This window comes from Strix uralensis, chromosome 17, assembly GCF_047716275.1.
Source record: "Strix uralensis isolate ZFMK-TIS-50842 chromosome 17, bStrUra1, whole genome shotgun sequence".
In the NCBI taxonomy this organism is placed as follows: Eukaryota; Metazoa; Chordata; class Aves; order Strigiformes; family Strigidae; genus Strix; species Strix uralensis.
The window spans coordinates 12,663,848-12,684,647 of NC_133988.1; the positions used below are offsets into that span (position 1 = coordinate 12,663,848).

At 39.3% G+C, this 20,800-nt stretch overlaps 1 protein-coding gene across 1 annotated transcript in view; it reads right to left on the bottom strand.

Annotated features, from left to right (window-relative positions):
* TMEM132C (transmembrane protein 132C) overlaps positions 1–20,800 on the bottom strand; it is a 222,007-nt gene that overhangs the window by 22,469 nt on the left and 178,738 nt on the right. The window contains exon 5 of the mRNA XM_074887463.1: positions 7,557–7,700. Coding sequence (XP_074743564.1) covers positions 7,557–7,700 — 144 coding nt within the window. The remainder of the gene's footprint in view (positions 1–7,556; positions 7,701–20,800) is intronic.

The window sequence follows — 20,800 nt, forward strand, 5'->3', positions numbered from 1 at the left end:
CTGTGACTTTCTTTCCTGTTTTTAAAGCTTTCCAGTTTCACACAAATCACAGGAACACGTAGTATAAGAAGAGAAAAGAGGAGCCATGGGAGAAATAGGCTGCTGGGTTTGGACTCACAAGGAGATAGAGGGTGTGGTGAGTAGAACTGTATTTTCAGTTCATCAGCAACCAAACATAAACTTCAGGAAGGATATTTGTGGCGGCCCTTGGGGGTATCTGCACCATGCAGTGGATGTGATGGAGATCCCATGATTTTTCTAAGCCTGCTGGTGTGTCCCTGCAGCTCCTTGCAGAGACCCTAGCTCAGGACCCAAAAGGAGCGCACTGTGTTGGCTCTCAGTGCAGTCTCACACGGACTGAGTTTTCAGCTCCTGATTCTGGAGCTAGCCAAGGGAAGACTTGCAAGCCTGAGAATGAACACACAGACACCTTATAAAGAGTAGTTCAACTATTCTACACTCCTTCCAGAAAGCTGTATGACTAGTTTATTTTTTTAAATGAGGGTACTGCTACAATTTTGACTGTGTGGACTGAAGTATCTGAAAGAGGCATCAAAACTCCATAAGTAGCTGCCTGAATATTACAGTGGAGGAGGACTGGCAGCAGCTGCTGTTGTTTAGACTGACCCCTTGGTGCTTTCACTGAATCTTGCGGGACTTCCATAAAACCACAGAAGAGAGCGTTATATTAAAGTGACTGCACGGAATATGGCCTGTCTAGTATTAGACCACACTGGATTCCTGGAAACCCCATCTAGTGGGACTTTTCATTTCTCCCTTTGTTTTACAGGGTTGAGTTAGGAATGAGATCTGGTTTAATCAGAAGTTTACCCACCTACTAGTTATTTAGCATGCTCAGCTCTACAACAGTTGCACCTAGCTAACAAACTCCAAATAGAGTTTTTTTAGATGTAAGTAAAAAATGAGCGATAAATCAATTGCATTATATTCACTGTAGGAGCTTTTTATTGGAAGTTATTGTTCTTCCTCAATCAAAATAGCTGGTAGGAACAAGCAGTTCTTTCTAGTCAGCCCCTTGTTTTTATTTTCTCCTATAACCTGCACTAAAAGCATAATGTGAAGCCCTAAATCCTCTGAGTCTTGAAGGCTTTGCAATAAAGCCCCATACAAAGAATATATGTGTATGCTGAGGTGCAGAAATGCAATGCAAGTTTGGACTCTTACCCTGCCGTATGCAGCAGGAGTTGAAAGGTATGAGGGAAAATATAATGTGCCCGTGACGTGCCAGGGTTTCTAATGGGATGAAATCTTTTGAAACTCTGCTTCCCCTTGAAATCACCATCTGCATCACACTTCATCACAACCCACCACATCATTATCTGTCTCCAGATGCTGCTGCTAAGAGAGCACAGGGAAGAAACTTCAGATGCCATGGGAAGCTTTGTTTTGAGCAGACTTCACTTTCCTCTAACAGATACTTAGCAGATTCCTCATTTTTGTATTTTCTCACTATCTGTTATAATGTTTCACTAAACCAAGTACAATTATCTCCAAGCTATGTTTAAGACCAGAAGCACTGATTCTCTATGACATCAGTTCTGTAATGTTCATGGTATAACACTTTAATTTCAATAGGAAGAGGACTAGATCTTGAATTAGCCCTGTGGAGAGCAACCCACCAGATATTTAGGCCCTTCCTTAACAATCTTGAGCATCTCCATATGCTTCAGCAGGTAAGGACAGTCACACCCTGATTCCCATACATCTTCATACAGGTCTTGACAGACCAAGGTATTTTGGCACTAGCACTTTCTTTAACGTAACCCTTCACAGCCTTCCATCACTCCAATGTTTCTGTCATCACTGTTCCCATCTCACCATTTCCTGAGCGTCAGTTTTGCTCTTTCCTGGTCGCATGTCTGGAAAGTTCAAAGGGATCCAGGGACCAGCTGAGCCCTTACAGTAAGTAGATCAGGTAGCAGAAACTGGTGCTGCAGCGGGACATTATCCCCCATCAGTCCACCAGCTGTGGGGAGAAGCTGATCCCCATTCAGGTCAATATATGTACAAAGTGTGGGGACCTCTGCTCTCACTAACAGAGTATCAGCCTCACTTATGCATGGATAACCACACTTTTCTAGGTAGGGCTACTACAAACAAAGGGCAGGATGATTTCCCTTAGTGCCAGAAGCCTCATTTTGCATTACTAAGTCTGGCATCCAGCCCCTATACTCAGAGAGCAAGGGGTCATGCTGTCCCAGTGTATAGCCACTGGTTTGAGTCAGAGTACGTATCTTTCTATTTGGTGCCTAAACAATATGATGAAAGGGCATCCATAGATCTTATTTTTCTTAAGACTTTTTTTTCTGGAATAGCCATGGTACTATGATGAAACATTAAGGAGCCTGAGGGACTGTCCCCATACCATTAAAATTTCAGGGTGAGCTTTCCTGATGGCTTTAATGAGTGCAGCACTTTAATGAGTGCAGGGCTGAGGCTCAAGAGTTTGATTCTTTAATAGCTGCCTGTAGCTCAGCCACTCAGCTTGGGACTGCATGCAACCTACTGGCAGAAAAATGCGTAACTCTTAATAAAAATACCTACGGATGCTGCTAACTAGTGGTTCCTCTGCCTACCAAAGTGAAAACAATGCTTCTGAATTTAGTTTTAAAACACATTTCAAGTTTTGAAAATACTGGAAAACAAGGAAGAGCCATGAAATTTCTCTGTAGTTAAATAAACTGAAGAGGTTGAAGTGTAGCTATTTGTGTAAGATTGGGTATATTAAGACAATAGCAAAGCATTATATGAAATAATGAAGTGCTGATGAATTTTCCTTAGTAAATAGGGTATTGTGATATGGTTCCAGATACACAATTTTAAAATAAGTCACTACAATTAGTACACAACTATTTATCTCTTATGAGTATGTCTATCTGTCAGCTTCCTTACTGGCAAACTGAGACGTTCCTGCATCATGTGTTACACAGCATCCAGACTGACCTTTAATCTGAATAGATTCACAAATGGACAGCAGACATTTCAACATGAGGTTCTGTCTACTTAGTAAGAATTAATTTAATTTCATAAGCTGTTTCCACCACAAATGGCAAAATGTCTGAAACATTTATGAATCCTAAATGACTATTTCATATGAGTATGTTCCCTGATGTCAGCAGTATTCACAGTAAAGTTACTCATGTGTGTAAATGATTACTGGATTGGGCCTTTAAACAAGATCTGTAACCTTGACAGCTGTCTGTAAGTCCCATCACTATTGCTTTGAAAATGATGATACCAGCAGTAGTCCCAGTCTTTTCTAGCTATTAAGCCGGAGTTCAGCCATAAAACCCCCCTAGCCAGATTTTCAGCCCCCAGCGATTCACTGTTACTTTGATCTGGGATTTTGTTTCAAGTTGCTGCGATAAGAGAGGGACAGCTGTGACACTGTGTCCTGGATTTTAGCTCCTAACAGAAATTCCTAACATTCTTGCAGCGGCCTTTACCTGTGGTTAATGTCAACCTCTGCTCATCAGCCCCAATGAAACCAAGAGCCCACTGTTCATTAAAAACTACTGAGGGGCACCTAAAGGTAAAATCCATGTTTCTGTTTCCAGTGACAACCACAGCAGCTGCATGTGTGGACTAACATTATCTGAATCGTGTTTTGATCTGAATATATCTCAAAGCTATTAATGCCATTTAAAAATGAAAAGAGAGTAGTAAATAAGATCTTTAGAGTATGGTTCAAGGCTAATACACTGAGACTAGTATCCAGCTTTTAATTTACTAATTATAAATAACAGCAATACAATAAGAATACAATACCATGTATAGAGCATCCCTTCATATAGCAACAGGATAAAAGCTAGTACAAGAATGATGAAATACAAGCTCAAAATGTTTACAGTAGCTTCTGAAATACGTGTAGCACTGAAGGTTTTTAAACTCAGGTTATTTTCATGGAAAAAGCCATCCTCAAGTTCATAAGCATTATGAAGAGTTTTCAAACTGGAATCGTCACAAGACATTTTAAGTCTTCTGAAACTCTGCTCTTCTTCACAGCATGAAGCCGCATCTGTTTTAGCAGCCAGGTGACCTGGGAACCCGAGGCAGTATTTGCTCTTGAGCAAACTGTACAAAAGCACCAGCGAAAGCAGCCACATTCCACTTGAATTTCCAGGAGATGAAAAGCAGCCTATGCTTGCAACTACAATTACTATTAATGGATCCAGATATATGGATCCTATTGGTAGATTCCAGCTTAGCAAAGTACAATTTGGCCGTTGCATCATTTTTAGTGCCCTAATAAATTTTGTGTCCACTTTTTAAAGGTTGGACCACTATGTGAAGGTCTAGAGCGTTCAAAGACTTAAAAAAAATTCAAGAAATCAACTGTAAATTTGGAAGTAAAGAGTTGAAACTATGAGACAATAAAAAAAAAGTAAAAGGAGTAGTAGTCAGCAGATTAAGACAGGACACAAACTGTACACTGAGTTGCCTCGAGACCATGCTTATCACTGGGGAAACTATTACCTGTTATTTGCAGCTATATCTTAGGTTTAGATTTCCACTGGGCTCTGTTACTGAGAGTAATGTAATTGCAGCCAAACTGAAAGCACCATAAAAATTAATATAAATAAGTTTTTATTTGATGGCCATTCAAATTGCTGGGCAGAAACATTACCTTCAGGCTCTTTACATGAACCATACAAATGGACACTTGGTGACTAAATATTACAAGCCAAGTGCTAATAAGCACTGATCATGTTCAATTTCTAGCCTAACTCCGTGATGTTTACCTGAATTCAAAGTTATCAGAAATTCCACACAATTGAAATCAAACAAAAATATCTGTGTGAACCTCTAGATGATAATACATCTAAGTATTAAATAGCTCTCATCAATAACTCTTTTTTTTTTTTTTTTCCTTAGTTTGTGGTTTAAATTACTCTACAGGCTTTCATACCTGTAAACACATTTTGGTTCTGCTACAAGAGGGATGCTCAGGAACAAGAACTGTAAACACATGCACACGTTCTTTGTGGAAGAAACCATGATCTTTCCCCAACTGATATAATTTATGATGACTGGATTTTTTTGGTTTTAAACAGAAAGGTTACTCCCAAGGTCCCTAAACCAGTATTTTACAGAGGATGATGATATATCCAAAGAATTTAGCATAAAAGCTTGATGGGGAATTTTAAAATGAATTAAGGATGGAAGGTCTTTGTGCTCCATTTGAAGCTTTCTGAGTGACTTTTAAAATCAGAACCAGTATGAACATGTCAATTTGACTTGAACCCCAAACTTAATTTTCCCACGTAAAGAAATTTCCTGGAAACTGGAACATTCTAGATTAAGAAAAAGCCCTTTCCTTTATGATGAGATCAAACCTTTCTATTCAAAGCATTTCATTGAACTCTATTTTTTAACTAGCTGGATGTTTTATAGCAGTTAGCACTCATGTCACAGATGCATTCCTCTAGAGATTCTGCGTATGTTTCTAAATACACAGGAGATAGTTCCTCTATTCATCCGAGCAATTTCAAAACATTTCTGAGGAGAAAGAAATTACACCTGAAAAAATTCTCTAGTTGATTCCAATAAACACGGTGTGTTAGCCTCCAGTTATTTGTTTCACTTCAACTTCAGAGTGGCTAGACAGGGAAGCTTCTAGAAGCCACTTAAAAATGTTCTGATAGTACAAACAGGCTCCACTTTAAGCAACGCTTTTAGTGGAGATAAATTATTTCTGTAGAAAATAAGAGAAGAGCACAGCAGGGTCCCAAGTGCTAATCAAAGGACATAGTGCTTCAAGAAAACATTCTTTCCAAATAAATTGTTGGAGAACTGCAATAGTCCAGGCTGTACTGCAATTACTGAGAGAACACTCTCTTTTTTTGCAAGATTTGGGAATTTCATTTCTCCTTGATCAATATGCTCCAAAGCTATAAAACCCAGAAGTCATTTTTGCAGAGGGATTTTTATTTAGGATATCACTGTGCTGTCATTTTCTATGCATCATCGGTGACGTATAACAAATGCCCATCAGATGTGTATTTTTTTCCCCCTGACTTGAGTCTTCCTCTGAATGGAAGAACTTAATGCTGGTCATTTTCACTGTTGAAAAGAAGAAATCTTCATGGGGCTGGAATTGGTGAAATTTTGTAAGCTCTTTAAGTAAGATGGATAATCTGGATGATCACATAGTAATTTTCTGGTTTTGTTGTTTTTTGTTTTTTTTGGGTTTTTTTAATTTCTGAATGCTATCTTGTATTTTTTCTTACTCAGGTATGTGGTTTCTAATAAAGTTACAATCATGATGATCCCTAAACCAAATTCCAGCTTTTACTTTGATTTGTAGTTAGGTGGCTACCTTAGGAAAAAGGTTAACAGGAATTCTTTGAGATTAAAAACTCTGTAAAGCATCTGATATATGGGAGCACTTCAAGCCCCAGCAAACTGGAGTGATTTGTTTGGTTCTGAAGGATCCACTGAAAGCAAAAAGGTTTCTGTAAAACTATTCTATAATGGCTTCATTAGTTCAAAGTATGACTATTTTTCCCACCTACTTGGTTACTTGTATAACAAATGCTTCTACATAAATTCTACAATAGTGCAGCAAACTGTTGGCTCCTGCAAGTTCACAGGAGTTTTACTGACTTCCATGAACCTACAAACTGAGCTGACTGTAGTACATAACACTGTGGCATTACTATTTGTATACTATACATCCAAGAGAGCTGATAGCATATTAAAGACACTTAAAGAGTGTCATCACAAAGCCCACTGTGCTATATGCTGTAAAATCACATAATATAACAAAATCCCTATTCAAAAGAGCTTACAGACCAAGGGTAAAATCACGCTTGCTCAAAGACCATGCACCATGAAAGTCCTGTGTGGAAACTGCAGCGGGATTCATGCAGAGCATTGTCTCTGTACCGACTCCCTGCACAGCTGTGAGTTTCCTTCAGGGCCTTGACTACATCTTCACAGCAGAAATAGCTGTGTTGCCTTAAGACAATACTACCCCACTGGTGTGTGTTACTGCGTGACATTAAGCTGCTGGTGCTAAATTGATGGACCAGTCATGTGAATGCTGTCTGGCCACTTCTGTGCAGAATCAAGCTGTTAATTCAAAACAGCTCTCAGCAGAACATGAAGTTGACCAGGATGACTTTGCATTGCAGTTGCTGGGGAACACTCATCCAATCCATTCCACTGATGCAGCTGTGGAGGTGATAATCACAGCTGGAAAGGTGATAAGAAACATCTGGAGAGGCAGTACTAACAGCAGAGCTGTTTTTGCAGTGAATGAACTCTGTGCACAGAGGACGTGGTGTGACATTACAAAGACATTTTAAAATTAGGACACAAATAAAAATTAAACCCTGAAACTCTACTGAAAGTCAGTGTGGTGGATGTACTGTTACACCTAACTCTCTCCTTAAAAATGCCTCTCCTTATGCTTTTGAAACAGTAGTACAATTAATTTGCAGGAGTCGATTTAGTGGTTGTTCCCAGGCTATGATCCTTTTGTGTATAAAAGGACATGAAATTTCAGAAGCCAATACATGGCATGAACTTACTTTAATGACGTCTTCATCAGAGGATTTGCACTCAACTGATTCAGAGATGTCTGTCACAGCACTGTTCTCCTCAATGGAGACCACTTTGATGGGCACTGCCACTGTTTTTCCCGTGAGAATTGCAGTGTTCAGAATTTCCGTGTCCTGTACACAAAACAAAGCACAGCGCTGTTCAGAGACAGCTAAGGAGATTTCCAAAAGGCAAGCATTGGCTCTTCAACTGGACTTATACTCAAGAAAGATGTATTAGTTCTCAGTGGCTAATGATCAAATCTCATCTTCAAATAGGTGCAACTTGGTAAAATGTAGTAAAATCCCAATTATATTTTATCTGCTAAATAAACAATCAGCTGTATTGCACATTGTTAAATAGTGAGCAACATAACTGCAGCTAAATTCAGTCCAGGCAGGCACACATCATAGGTAGCTTCTACTTTTTAAGTATATGGGGCTTTTCCTTCCAAAACATGAGTTCAGAGTTTTTACTAAACTGTATTTGATTGGCAATGTTTGGGAAGAATACAAGAGCCTCGAAAGTAAAATATTGCTCTTTGAACCGAAGCCCATTGCAAAAACGGGGCCTCTCTGTGAACTCTGTATCTGGAACTGTTTCAAGATTATTTAATTTCCTTTGATATGGCCAATGAAGCAATGTAAGGAATCCAGAAGGAGTTAGTGATGCTATTAACTACAGGGAAAATAAAAAGGAAATTTGAAGTTTGAACTTGGGTCGTGGCATACAAAAGCCTTTCAATATACCATCAACTAAGCTAACTCTTAAATAGTTTCAGCATCACTGTATTCCCAAGATTCCCCATGCAGGAAGAATTTCGCAGTTTTCTCCAACTTTTCAACTTCCAATTCTATAAAGTGACTAAAATATTCAGCAAAATCCTCAGCACCAAAGTCATGAGGACTGCAGCCACTGATGTCAACAGCAGCAAAATGGGGCACTGATATTGTTGATACTGTTTTCAATTGAAGTTTAGTGAGTTTGAAATCTAGGTCAGATTTTCTTTTCATCTTGCAACTCGTTATTTCTCAGGTTCTCCTACAGCTCTGAAGAAATCCCATCAAACTTAAAAAAAAAGTTAAAAAAGGAATGTTGACTGTTCTAGAAAAGTAAGAACCCTAAATAATTCCTATGGCATATATGAAAACAAAACTACCCAAGGCAGTAAATCAGAGTCAGATTTATAAATAACATTATTGGAAAGTCTAAGGCCATTCTCAGGAACTCCTGGATTTCAAAGGCAGAGACCACCCCCAGCCATCCCCCAGCCAAATTCTGCTTAGTACCTGGCATTTTTGAACAATAGAGCGCTGTAGTGAAATGCAAGGCTTTGGGAGCTTAACTTCAGTCATCCAAACTTGAAAATTTTGTTCCATTTTGGTAAGTCCAGAAACAGACGCAAAGGAGAAGATCTCAACATATGTGAAAAAAAACGTAGTAACAAACCCAACTACCCTTCTGTCTGTAGACTTCCAAAGCAAGCATTGAATAACCCATATAAGTTCACCAAAAAGCAGATTCAACATATTTTCTGCTGTGTATTTGGCTACTGTAAGTGCTGTATGTCCTCTGAAATTAATATTTTGCCTGAATTCCTTAAGCCTTATTTTTTTGTGACTCTGAGTGTTAAATACTGCAAACTAAGGACTCCAGGGCAAAGGAACAGCAAGAGAGTTTATGGAAGTGACAGGACATCTTTTCAGGCTATTTCAGCTCTGCTTTGAAATGATTCTACTTAGATCCAGTTTTTCCTTAGCAACTGATATGTATTACTGATAGAGAAATCTAATTTAAAGGGACAGGTTCCTTTGAAGAAGAGAGAAATCCCATAAATAGAAACGAGTTTCAGATAAAAAAAAACTTACCCTGATTTACCCATATTTGCATTTAATGGTAATTTATGAAGTTCAAGACATATCAGAATCATACACACACAAATCAAAAAAGAAACAAGCCCTGCACCACTGCCAAGAAGACAAAAACAAAGACCTGATTATGCAGTGAGGTGAAACTTTTATGCCACGAGCAGCAGAGTAAATTCATCATTCAGGTTTAACTTGCAACAAACTGCCTGGGAGTCACTAGAACTCTCTCCAGGTCAGCTTTGCTCATGCCTGCAGCACTGAATAATCAGAGGCCTCAACATGAAGTCAAATATTAAGAAAAATAGGAGAGAAGGGAAGTGAGAAGCCTAGCAGACAAGAGCTCAAGGCACTCTGACCTGCATGAGGATCCTGATTTTCCAGCCCTGCATCTCACCAGGAAAAGACCAGCTGCTTAGTCCACTCTGGCATTCTGGGTGATGGCAAGACTGCCAGTAGTATCATGCTAAATCATGTTTGCTGTACAACCAGCCACGGCTGCAGCTAAGCTCTCAGCCTACGCTACAGCACCACAAGAACACTAGAGGACAGGATTAAAATCCAGTATTGGAGATAGGGCTTAAAAAAATGGGATGCAATAAAGTTAAATGTAAGTTGCTTCTTTCCTGTAGGAACAACTAATCCTATGAACGCAGGACAGAAAATATTCAACAGGAAAAGCTGATCTCAGAAAAGCATTTGGGGATTATAGTAGATCACAAACTGAACATAAGTCAGCAATTGAATGCTGCTGTGGTTAAAAAACAAAACCAAACCAACCAAAGAACCCTCCCACAGTAAATTGTACAAAGAGGAGTATCACCTGTAATATGTGAGGTACTCCTACTCAGTACTAGCAAGGTCTCAGCTAAAGGACTATGTCTGATTTTGAGAACTGTACTGCCAAGAAAAGCTTTCACAATTGAAAAGAAATAAAAAAGAACAAGAAGAATAAATCAAAGACTAGAAAATAAGATCTGTGAGGAATAACTGAAAGAATTGGGATTGTTCAGCCTAGAAAAGATTATGGGGAAAGATGATTACTATCTCCATATACATAAAAGTCTTAAAAAATTTAGGAAGAATAAACTATTTCCCATGTTCATGAACTGGGCCTGAGGTAATGGGCTAAAACTGCAACAAGGAAGATTTGTTTGTCATTAAGGCAATCTTTGTAATAAAAATAACGATAGCAAATTGTCTGGGGCAGAAGAAAACACACAGTCTAGTCTAAGAGATCTTTGAAGAACAGATTATACATCATTCAGAAATAACATAGGTTCCTTGAGTCAGGTAGAAGAGGGAGCAGATGACTTCTTGTGGTTCCCTCCCCCTCTGTATCTTAGCCTCCAGTTTTTCAAAATCAAATGATAACACAATATATCTTGTATTTGAAATAACCCTGTTCTGCTTTGCACATCCCAAATAATATGATCCTTCTTCACTGGACAAAAGAAAATTATCTGTACGTTTAAAAAATGAAAAGCCTGACAGCAAGTGTGACTGACATTCCTGCTTTCTGCACTATATAGAGCAGAGCTGATGTACCAATTGTTAAGTAATAATCTGTCACTTCTGTTTCTCTCTTTCTAATAGGTCATTATCGGTGTATCTGAATTCTAAGTGGCTGTGATATAAAGCCACTACTACAAAGGTTAAAAAACCTTTTCAAATTTCTCAAGACCTTTCTGGAAAGAAGACAGAAAACTTGGCTACTGACACATTATCAGCAATTAGAAACGTCAATATTCTGCCCTTTGCTAATAGTTTTATTAAAGGAGGTAGTGTGCATCTGAATTAATTTATTTTGATTCAGAGATGCATCTGCCCCCAAAATTGTAAAAGGCATTGTTTGTCATGATAAGGGGCTACTGAAATTTTACACCCCTTCTCTGTAGCTCAGTATAAACTTCAGGAATTTCAAATTCATGATGTGCACAAAGGAGATGAAACATATTGGAGCTATTATGTAATGGCTTCATAGCTAGTACCGTTAGAATCATAAGAGGTCCTCAGCATTGGAAAGCTATCGGTAGCCACCTAGCTACAGCTCTGAGCAGACGGAAACCTTTGTATTTCATCTCCACTGAAAGCAGTTGTAACTCACTGGTATTACACAGATTAAGAAATACTGAAGTATAAGCAATTAATATATTACACACTATATTAAAAGCAATTTTCAAATCTGCCACTTCCCTTGCTCAGTCTGTAAGTGCCCTATGCTATTCAACTGTGATATTTAAAAAATAAAAAAAAAGACCAAAGAACCGAGTCTTGATTCTATTGTCTTTTTGTCTAGACCTAAAATAGAAAAATGTGTGTCCTGTATCCCTGTGTATGGAATAGCCTTATGACACAACTTCTGCCTCCTCAGTGTTTCCTTTATATTGCTGCAATAAAGCCAAAGGCTTTAATGTAACAGAGAATTGACCCGTTGTCTGCACCCATACACAAGCTGTTAGGCAGAAGACTCTAAATAATGTATGAAAGCAGTCCAAGACTCCTCAAAAGCTGAACTGAAACTCATAAAGATAAAAGGAGCTTAAACAGAACTGTCTGCTCTGCAATACTGAGCACTGAACTGCACCACAGACAAGGGGGCTGTTTCCCAAACCTGTTTCCCTTGCATTCTGCCACCTCCTGTAATACCCTTGATGATCCACTGATGAGCAGAAATGGTAGTTGAATCTTTAAGGATATGTCAAGCCACATTAAGAAAACAATTGTTCTCACATTGAGAGGATTGCGAGAACAGGAAATACGATAGCTGGTATAGGTGGTGATTTTTACGTTTTATTTTTAAATGCAATATACCATCCCGTTTGCAAGCTAATTTGGGAGTATACAAACAGGATTACTAACAAACCTTTAGAGAGACTAAGAACTCATTTAAAATGTAGGCGCTTTTCAAAAATCACAATATCTTGGCCATTTCCACATTCTTTAATTTTTAAAATCCCCCAAGAACTAATCTACTTTCTGTGCAGGCAGCAACTAAAGTTTTAAAATCAAATTTATTTTGTGTGGCAAAAGACTGAAAGCATCTGATAGCTATGTTAGGACTTGTTCCCAATAAATTCAAAAAAGGGGAAAGTAGTGCAAAGTAAATTGAAAAAACAGAAAGAGGATGAGTTATAAGCAAGCATCAATATCCAGGTTGGAAAGAAGTTTCTGTAAGTGTATTATAAACTCTAAAAAAGCAAGGGTTGTCATTTCCAAAGTTGAAATAGAGAACAACATATATAATTCTCATTGACACAGAAGGGAGATTTGAGCCCTGAACTTCTTTGTTAGCCTCAAACTGTCTTTGCAGCACAATGGCCAAATCCCAACAATATCTGAGTCTGCAGAGACAGAGTTGGTTTTCTTGTATGAAGTCCGACCTACAAACTCCCAATTAGGATGGTTCTTTCCTGTTACCAGGGCACCCCTTCAACGAATACAGCATATGAAGGAAATCATTACTACTTAAACATATTTAATTAACAAACAGTAGCATTAAAGACCATTTTTTTCTTGTTGATCTAACGGTTAAAGGAAGACTAGTGGTTAGACATAAAGCTCTAACCAAAGAAGATATTCAAAAGCAAACCATTGAATTGTGTGCATAAGAAATTAAAAATTTATCAATAAGTTTTAACTTCAAGCTAGATCTCAAATAGAACTGAGTAAATGTCTTCACCCAACTTAGCATTTTCATTACGCACTAAAAAAACATCTACTCTTTCCCAGCCTAGACTACATCTTGTGTACTAGTCTAGCTGAAATCAGCACTACATTTGCTTGGTCAAAACCCAGACCTTTTGCAAAGGACCTGAACCATCAGACTCTGCATCAAGAACACAGAATTGCACCTCCTCTACACAAACCTTCAGCGTGCTTCACTGATTTCAGAAATGAAGTCCTGAGGACACAACCTGATACCTACTACAGGTAAAGAAAAGCTTCTCTGCTGACATACGTATGCAGCAAGCATGGTATGAAATCTTCATAGCAGGAGCAACTTCTACTGTTCATCCTCCTTCCCCAGATAAAGGAATTAAGAGGGATAGGTGGCTTTCACACCTCTTTATAGCTAAGCACTTGATAAGTTGTGACTCAAGTGCAACTAGTTAGGACAAAGGGTTACTCCCATTCATTTCCCTGCATTCTTGATTTTGAAAAAAAAAAAATTAAAAAAAGATTATGTAATCAAGAAGCCCACTGCATAGGCTAGAACTGGTGAGTTCTATCGGCCTGGAACTCCTCTGTTTGTGTCTGTATCAAGTTACCACAGTTACAAATCTTGCTATTACATTTCAGTAGATCAGGAAAAGAATTAATTGGCATTTCAAAGAAAAATGGTGAGATTGGAGTCAGGCAGGGAGTCAGACATTACATTATATGGCACCTGAGTTCAGTGGGACCATTATATAGAATTTGACTCAAGTATCACCACTCTACAGGAAGTGTCTGAGCTTTCCTGCTTGGAGCTGATGTTATGATCCAGAGTACCATAAACTTTCGTTCATACTCTGGTCTTGGTTACATCAGGGTTAACTTGGATAAAGTCCACTAGCAGTAGTATTGGTCTAAACATTTTCTTCCACAGCTGCACTCATTGTGCTACTTCACAGAAAACTCAGTAGAACTGGTTTTCAGAAAAATCAGTACTTTTTTAGAAAGGGAAAATAACATCCATAAAGCTAATGTATTCTAGACAGAGCTGAGAAGAAGCGTGTGTTCACATCTGGGCATTTGAAGTTAGGTAACACTATGATTGACTCTGCAGGAATCACGCATTTTATTCCATCCCTGTTTCAGTCAGGGAACTTCCACCAATGTCAGTGGGAGCTCTGTGCAAACAGCAAGAATACAGAATACAAGCCTTAGTTGCTTGAGTTTAGCTGAAGAGCAAACCTTATGTTCATCCAACCTCTCAGTTGTAAGAAGGCAAGCATTCAGCCATGACTAATTTAGGAACTAATTCAACATTAAATTGTGGCAGAATGAGGAAGCAAAGTGACAGCTGTTTAATTAAACTCTAAATCCGATTAGATGGTGTTATCAAGAGAAATCCATGGGAGCCTGAGGTCATGAGAATGGTCCTGTTTACAGGCTGAAAATTCTGTAAGTGGAATCTCATAGAATGATGTTAATCATAGCTTAGCATTAAGATTTCTCCCTTCACACAAACACAGTACCTCAAGAGTAACAAACCTATGCTGAAGACCTGAAGGAGTGACACAGAAAAGCCAATTATGTTTTAATTTATAAGGAAAGTTTCTTGAAAAAGTTTGTGGAAAAGAGGCAGTTGGGCACTGTCTACCTTAAATTCAAACCAGTATTTGTCTCACGGAAAAAGGACAGAAGCAGCAAGCCCTTGCATGCTGTTGACAGCACTTGAATCGGTGGAGACAATGCCTACGTGGGAGAGCTCCAGGAGCTGTACAGTGCTTCCAACTATTGTTCAACCCATCACCCTTGATGAACAGTGACACCTTGGCAACACATTTACAAGACCAGAAGATGGAGATGTGGGAGACATAAACTAAACTCCACATACGCCAGTTGCAAACACCATAAATAGTCTACTGATGAGCACTAAGTTATGCATCACAAGTTTCCAGGGCATCCTAGTTAGAGTGATGCACAGGGCTGTAGTGTACTGCCGACAACTGTTATGCTGATTTGTGAGTCTGGTAACACAATGGTTGTAGATTTGAGTTATTAATACTACTAAGATTACAGCTGATTAACGAAATAACATTGTTAGGCAGCAGACTCTGTTTATCTACATAATCCTATGATTAAAAGTAAATGATACATTGTGCTTTCTGCCAACTAGATTCTCTGACACTGCACATTCACAAACAGTATATACAGGAAGGGAAAGAAGCTGTCATTCTGTTTTTAAATTCTTAGCACACATTTCAGAAGAACAGGAGTGTTTCTGAATCCATGCTAGGGCACGTGGAAAATAAGGAGGTGGTTGGTGACAGCCAACACGGCTTCACTAAGGGCAAATCGTGCCTGACAAATGTGGTGGCCTTCTACGATGGGGTTACAGCATTGGTGGGCAAGGGAAGAGCAACTGACATCATCTACCTAGACCTGTGCAAAGCATTTGACACTGTTCCACATGACATCCTTGTCTCTAAACTGGAAAGGCACGATTTGACAGATGGATCACTCGGTGAATGAGGAATTGGCTGGATGGTCACACTCAGTGAGTTGCAGTCAATGGCTCAATGTCCAAGTGGAGAGCAGTGACAAATGGTGTTCCTCAGGGGTGGGTGTTGGGACTGGTGCTGTTGGCGACATGGACAGTGGGACTGAGTGTACCCTCAGCAAGTTTGCCAATGACACCGAGCTGTGTGGTGCGGTTGACACGCTGGAGGGAAGGGATGGGCCATCCAGAGGGACCTGGACAGGCTGGAGAGGTGGGACCATGCAAACCTCATGAAGTTCAACAAGGCCAAGTGCAAGGTCCTGCACATGGGTTGGGGCAATCCCAAGCACAAACACAGGCTGGGCGAGGAGTGGATGGACAGCAGCCCCAAGGAGAAGGACTTGGAGGTAGTAGTGGATGGAAAACTGACTGTGAGCCAGCAATGTGCGCTCACAGCCCAGAAAGCCAACTGTGTCCTGGGCTGCATCAAGAGAAGTATGACCATCAGGTCGAGGGAGGGGATTCTCCTCCTCTGCTCTGCTCTTGTGAGACCCCACCTGCAGTGCTGTGTCCAGCTCTGGGGCCCCTAACATCAGAAGGACATGGACCTGTTGGAGCAGGTCCAGAGGAAGCCACAAAAATGATCGGGACGCTGGAGCACCTCCCCTGCAAGGACAGGCTGAGAGAGTTGGGGTTGCTCAGCCTGGAGAAGAGAAGGCTCTGGGGAGACCTTAGAGCGGCCTCCCAGGACTGAAAGGGGCTACAGGAAAGGTGGGGAGGGACTCTTGATCAGGGGGTGTAGGGATAGGATGAGGGGTAATGGTTTTAAACTGAAAGAGAGCAGATTTAGATTAGATATAAGGAAGAAATTCCTTCCTGCGAGGGTTGCGAGACACTGAAACAGCTTGTCCTGAGAAGTTGTGGCTGCCCCCTCCCTGGCAGTGTTCAAGGCCAGGTTGGACGGGGCTTTGAGCAACCTGGGCTAGTGGAAGGTGTCCCTGCCCATGGCAGGGGGGTTGGAACTAGCTGATCTTTAAGGTCCCTTCCAACCCAAACCATTCTATGATTCTACAGACCAAAGAGTTTGCATGACTGAGGACTGCCCTGAAGCAGATTCACTCCATGGCAGGCAGTGATGAAGGGCAAGTTTTGTTGGTTGGATTTTGGTTTTCTCTTTTCTTTCACTTGATTGCAGTGCTATTGGCCCATCACATGTAAATCCTGCTCTGCTTCATTCATCAGTTTTTAACACAAGGACTTTTACTTCATGAGTAATACCATATTGCAAAAGAAATGGGGTAATGTCATTAAGTAGTAAAACCAAAGGGGGACAACCTGCTTACTTAATAGCATGCCTCAGTATTCAAACATGAATCCAGATGGAATCCAGGTTACTCTGTGACTCCAAGGTCCATACTGTCAAGAAAAATGTAAACTAATGAACAAATTAACAGTAATTAAAAATCAGGTTATTCAAAATCTACATAAGGAATAGATTTATTCATTAAAAGTTGCCATTTCTGCAGTCTGTTTCTGATGAGGATAGTAGAATAAAAGATCTCAAAATTTATTTTGGATACTAATTCTTTTCAACACATGGAAACACTGTGAGGTACCTTCTTTTTATTAAAACTTCATTAAATGGCCAATGATGTACATGTCACAAAAATTAAGGACCATACCTGCCCTGAAGAACAAATAATACAGAAGTCAAATACAGATAAAACATCACCCGTGGAAAGACCCAAAGGTGGACGTTGGCATTGTTCTGTCCCTAGCATGCATGACATTTGTTTGAAGACCTTGATCAACAAGATGTCTATGGGTGTCTTAAAGGAGTCTTAAAGAAGGTAAACAGAGGAAATGTGGAAACAGGGACATAAGGAAGGGACTCAGACTCATATTTCTCACCTCCCAGAAGAGTGGCTTTAACCACCACAGGCAAAGCCCATCAGTGCACAGGCTAGGCTGTGGCCCCTCACCCATTTCTTCTGGGGCTGGACCACTGCAAGGAAACCGGTGGCAGATTCCTGGGTCCAGAGCAGAGGAAGGCAAATGGCACTCAGCTGGGATGGGTACGTCTTGCACCCAGCACAATCTTCCCTTTTGTGAACCATGTAATTTATGACAATGATCTGAGTGACTTTTCAAAATGGGAACTCACTGTTCTGCAAATGCAATGTCTTTTTAATCAATGATCTTGTCTCTGTTTAGTCTCCATATTGAGATAAATCTTAATTACTGGCTCCCCTACATTAGCAACAAACCGTTCCATTTTCTTCCCTGCTTATACAGTTTTCAAATACCCTGCCAGTGGAATTTTTGAGTCCTGATAAATTATGCTCTGCAGACAGAAAAGAGGAATGTAGAATATATTAACAGATAGGGATGCAAAAGAATATCTTTGGATTCTTGGATGACTAATCCACACTTCCCTTGCAGTGAATCTATCCTGTTAGCATCCGAATGTGCAAAAGGGAACATAGCCAATGATTACTTTGATTTAGCAGATGCAGGCTGTATTGCTAAATGTAATTCTATCATCACCCAAAAATGAGCATCTCTTTTAAAAAGTAAGAAGAGACTGGAGCAACTGAATAAAATTAACCATGCCTTTAATTGCTTTGTTCTGTTTACAGTTAGTGACGTAAAATGATGGAAAAATGTTATAAAGCCATTACTCAGATCTGTGCATCAGTATGAAGGCCACATTGACTTAAGGTCAGGTACAGAGGTCTGGACTCTATCCAGACTATTATGAACAGTATCTCACTTCTTGTTGCTTGCAATTTTGAATAAAAAAATAAAATCTTATCAGCATAAACCTCCCATGTGCAAAGTCCATAAAGAGTATTCTGGCTAGCAGAAAAACAAGCAATAGACACAGCCTGTTTTATAAGGATGAAACCTCCAAAAAGAACAGGGAGAAACATTTTGCTTCAAGCTGCGGGCTAATGAATGCCCTTGCTTCAGAGCTTATGGAAAGAGCAATTATCCTAGCAGACAAGGTAGCTTTCTGTGATCTGGTGAAGAGTGATAACCAGTCTCTGTCTCGTCATTTCCAATGTGTTTTAAACTAGGTGGAATGAAGAAACCTTGTTAGCCAGTAGGTCCAGAAAGGTACAACACCTCTGAAGGTCCTGTCACTTCTTCCCCTTCTGAACAACTGAGAATCAAATTCAGATTTCTTTTAACAAATTTGTTTCAGAACCAAATATTTATTTTACTGTATTTGTTATACTAAGTTGATCATATGCAGTTCACAGTACCAATTCAAAACTTGATTTTGGAGCTGTAATAGTGTGCCACAGACACTGAGACTAACCAAGAAATCTTATTTCCTCTCCCTTGTGGAATAAGGATCCAAGCACTTCCATTAATATTTCTACCAGTAAAGTTCCACTGCCTGAATATCAATGCTAATTGTATTTATTATTTGTATAAAAGCAACCCCATTCTGGCTCCACATGATAGCTGAATGTCAATACACTGAGCAGTGACTATAATAAGAGACTGTTTCTACACCAAGGAGTTAAAAAGAGCAACTAGATCAACTGATTCTCAGCACATCTTGGTGAATAACTGATTCTTGTTGTTTTCTGAACAGATCTAGGAATGAGAAAAATCATTCCCACACCATCTGACACAGTTTGGTTTTGGTTTTCTTGCTGAATAAAATACTCCAAAAATATTGAAGTGTTCTAGTCTTCTTTCCATTTTATTTTCCTAAAATATTTGGAGAAATATATAGCCCTGATGTTATATCAAAACAAGACATCAAATTATTTTTACTTATAAAGTATGAACCCCCAAATACCATTTTGGCTAAATGAGTCTTGGTTTGATCCCTTATGGCTCTTTTAATTTTTTTTAATATATAATTTTTTCTTTTAATTTTTATTATATATAATTTTATTTATATATATTTTATATATAAAACCTTTGTTTTCTTAAAACCTGTCTTTACCTAGCATAAAGCAAGGTGGAATGAGAAACATGTGGTCCTTTTCCCACAGCGAGCATGGATTCAGTTAAAGCAGTGACTCCTTAGGGAACCTGCATTCTTGGAAGGAGTTTAGAAGACCCTGATACCTAAATTTTGAGGGACCAAACTAATTACCAAGTATGTCAGAGAGGCATTCCCCACAGCAGCAACAACCAGCAAACCCTCTGCAAGGAAAGAGGTGTCAGCCAGATTTCCTCAAGACTGCAGACAGCGAGTACAGTCTCCGAAACTCCCTCCTTCCCCCTCTCACAAGAACTGTTACACTGCTTGAATCAGGCAGAGTAACATGCTTAGCTCACACATGTCAATGTATTACACTTGCATGCAATGCTTTTTTTTAATGAATCAAGTCCTCAAGAGATAACTACAAACCTTCCCTACCACCCTAAATTACTACGACAAGATGATCTCATTAGATAATCTAACCCCCTAGGTGATGGAAAATGAAAATTAATAAGGACATGAAGTAAAATCAACTGAACATTTTCATGCTTGATTGTGTCTTCCTTTGTCATCTTAAAAGCTGTAACTGTGCATAGTTTGTCCTTTTTAAGTGTCTGTTGTAATCAATGTGTATCAACAGTGACTGAGACTGGCTGGGGGCCTCTCTGTTTTGTAGGAGCTGCGACACTAAATTCAATTAGGTACAGCTCACTAAAAAAACAAGTATTATGCTAAAGCTGCCTCTATTCCCTGTTGACTTGGACAGATATGTCAAGATCCAGTGGCCAATATGTATTTTCAAAGAAAGATGGTATTTCCTGCTGCGTGGATGAACAGTCTGTAACTGAAAATGACTTCAAAGAAAACAATTCTGGAACCACTTAAAAAGTAGAAAAAGTTTTAAGGACAACTGCAGGAGATGGGAAGCAGAAGCTCACATTTCATCTTTCTATAACCACTTAAAATACAGAATAAGGTTATAAAGGTGACTGGAGAAGATGGGAAGCAGAAGCCCACATTTTATTTCTCTATACTTAGATATAAATGAAACAAAACCCCTGATTTTTTAGAAGATGCGTATGTGTAACACAGGAAACTATCTGCTCCTCTTTGTGAAATTTCATTCCTTACTTTCAGTATTTTGCTAAATTGACTTAGAAATGAAAGCACTTACATAGGAAACACATTATCTACAGAGAAAAAATCGTAGTTATGGGTTGAAATGTGAGTGATTACCTGAGATATTCCCACTCCAGCATCATTACTGGT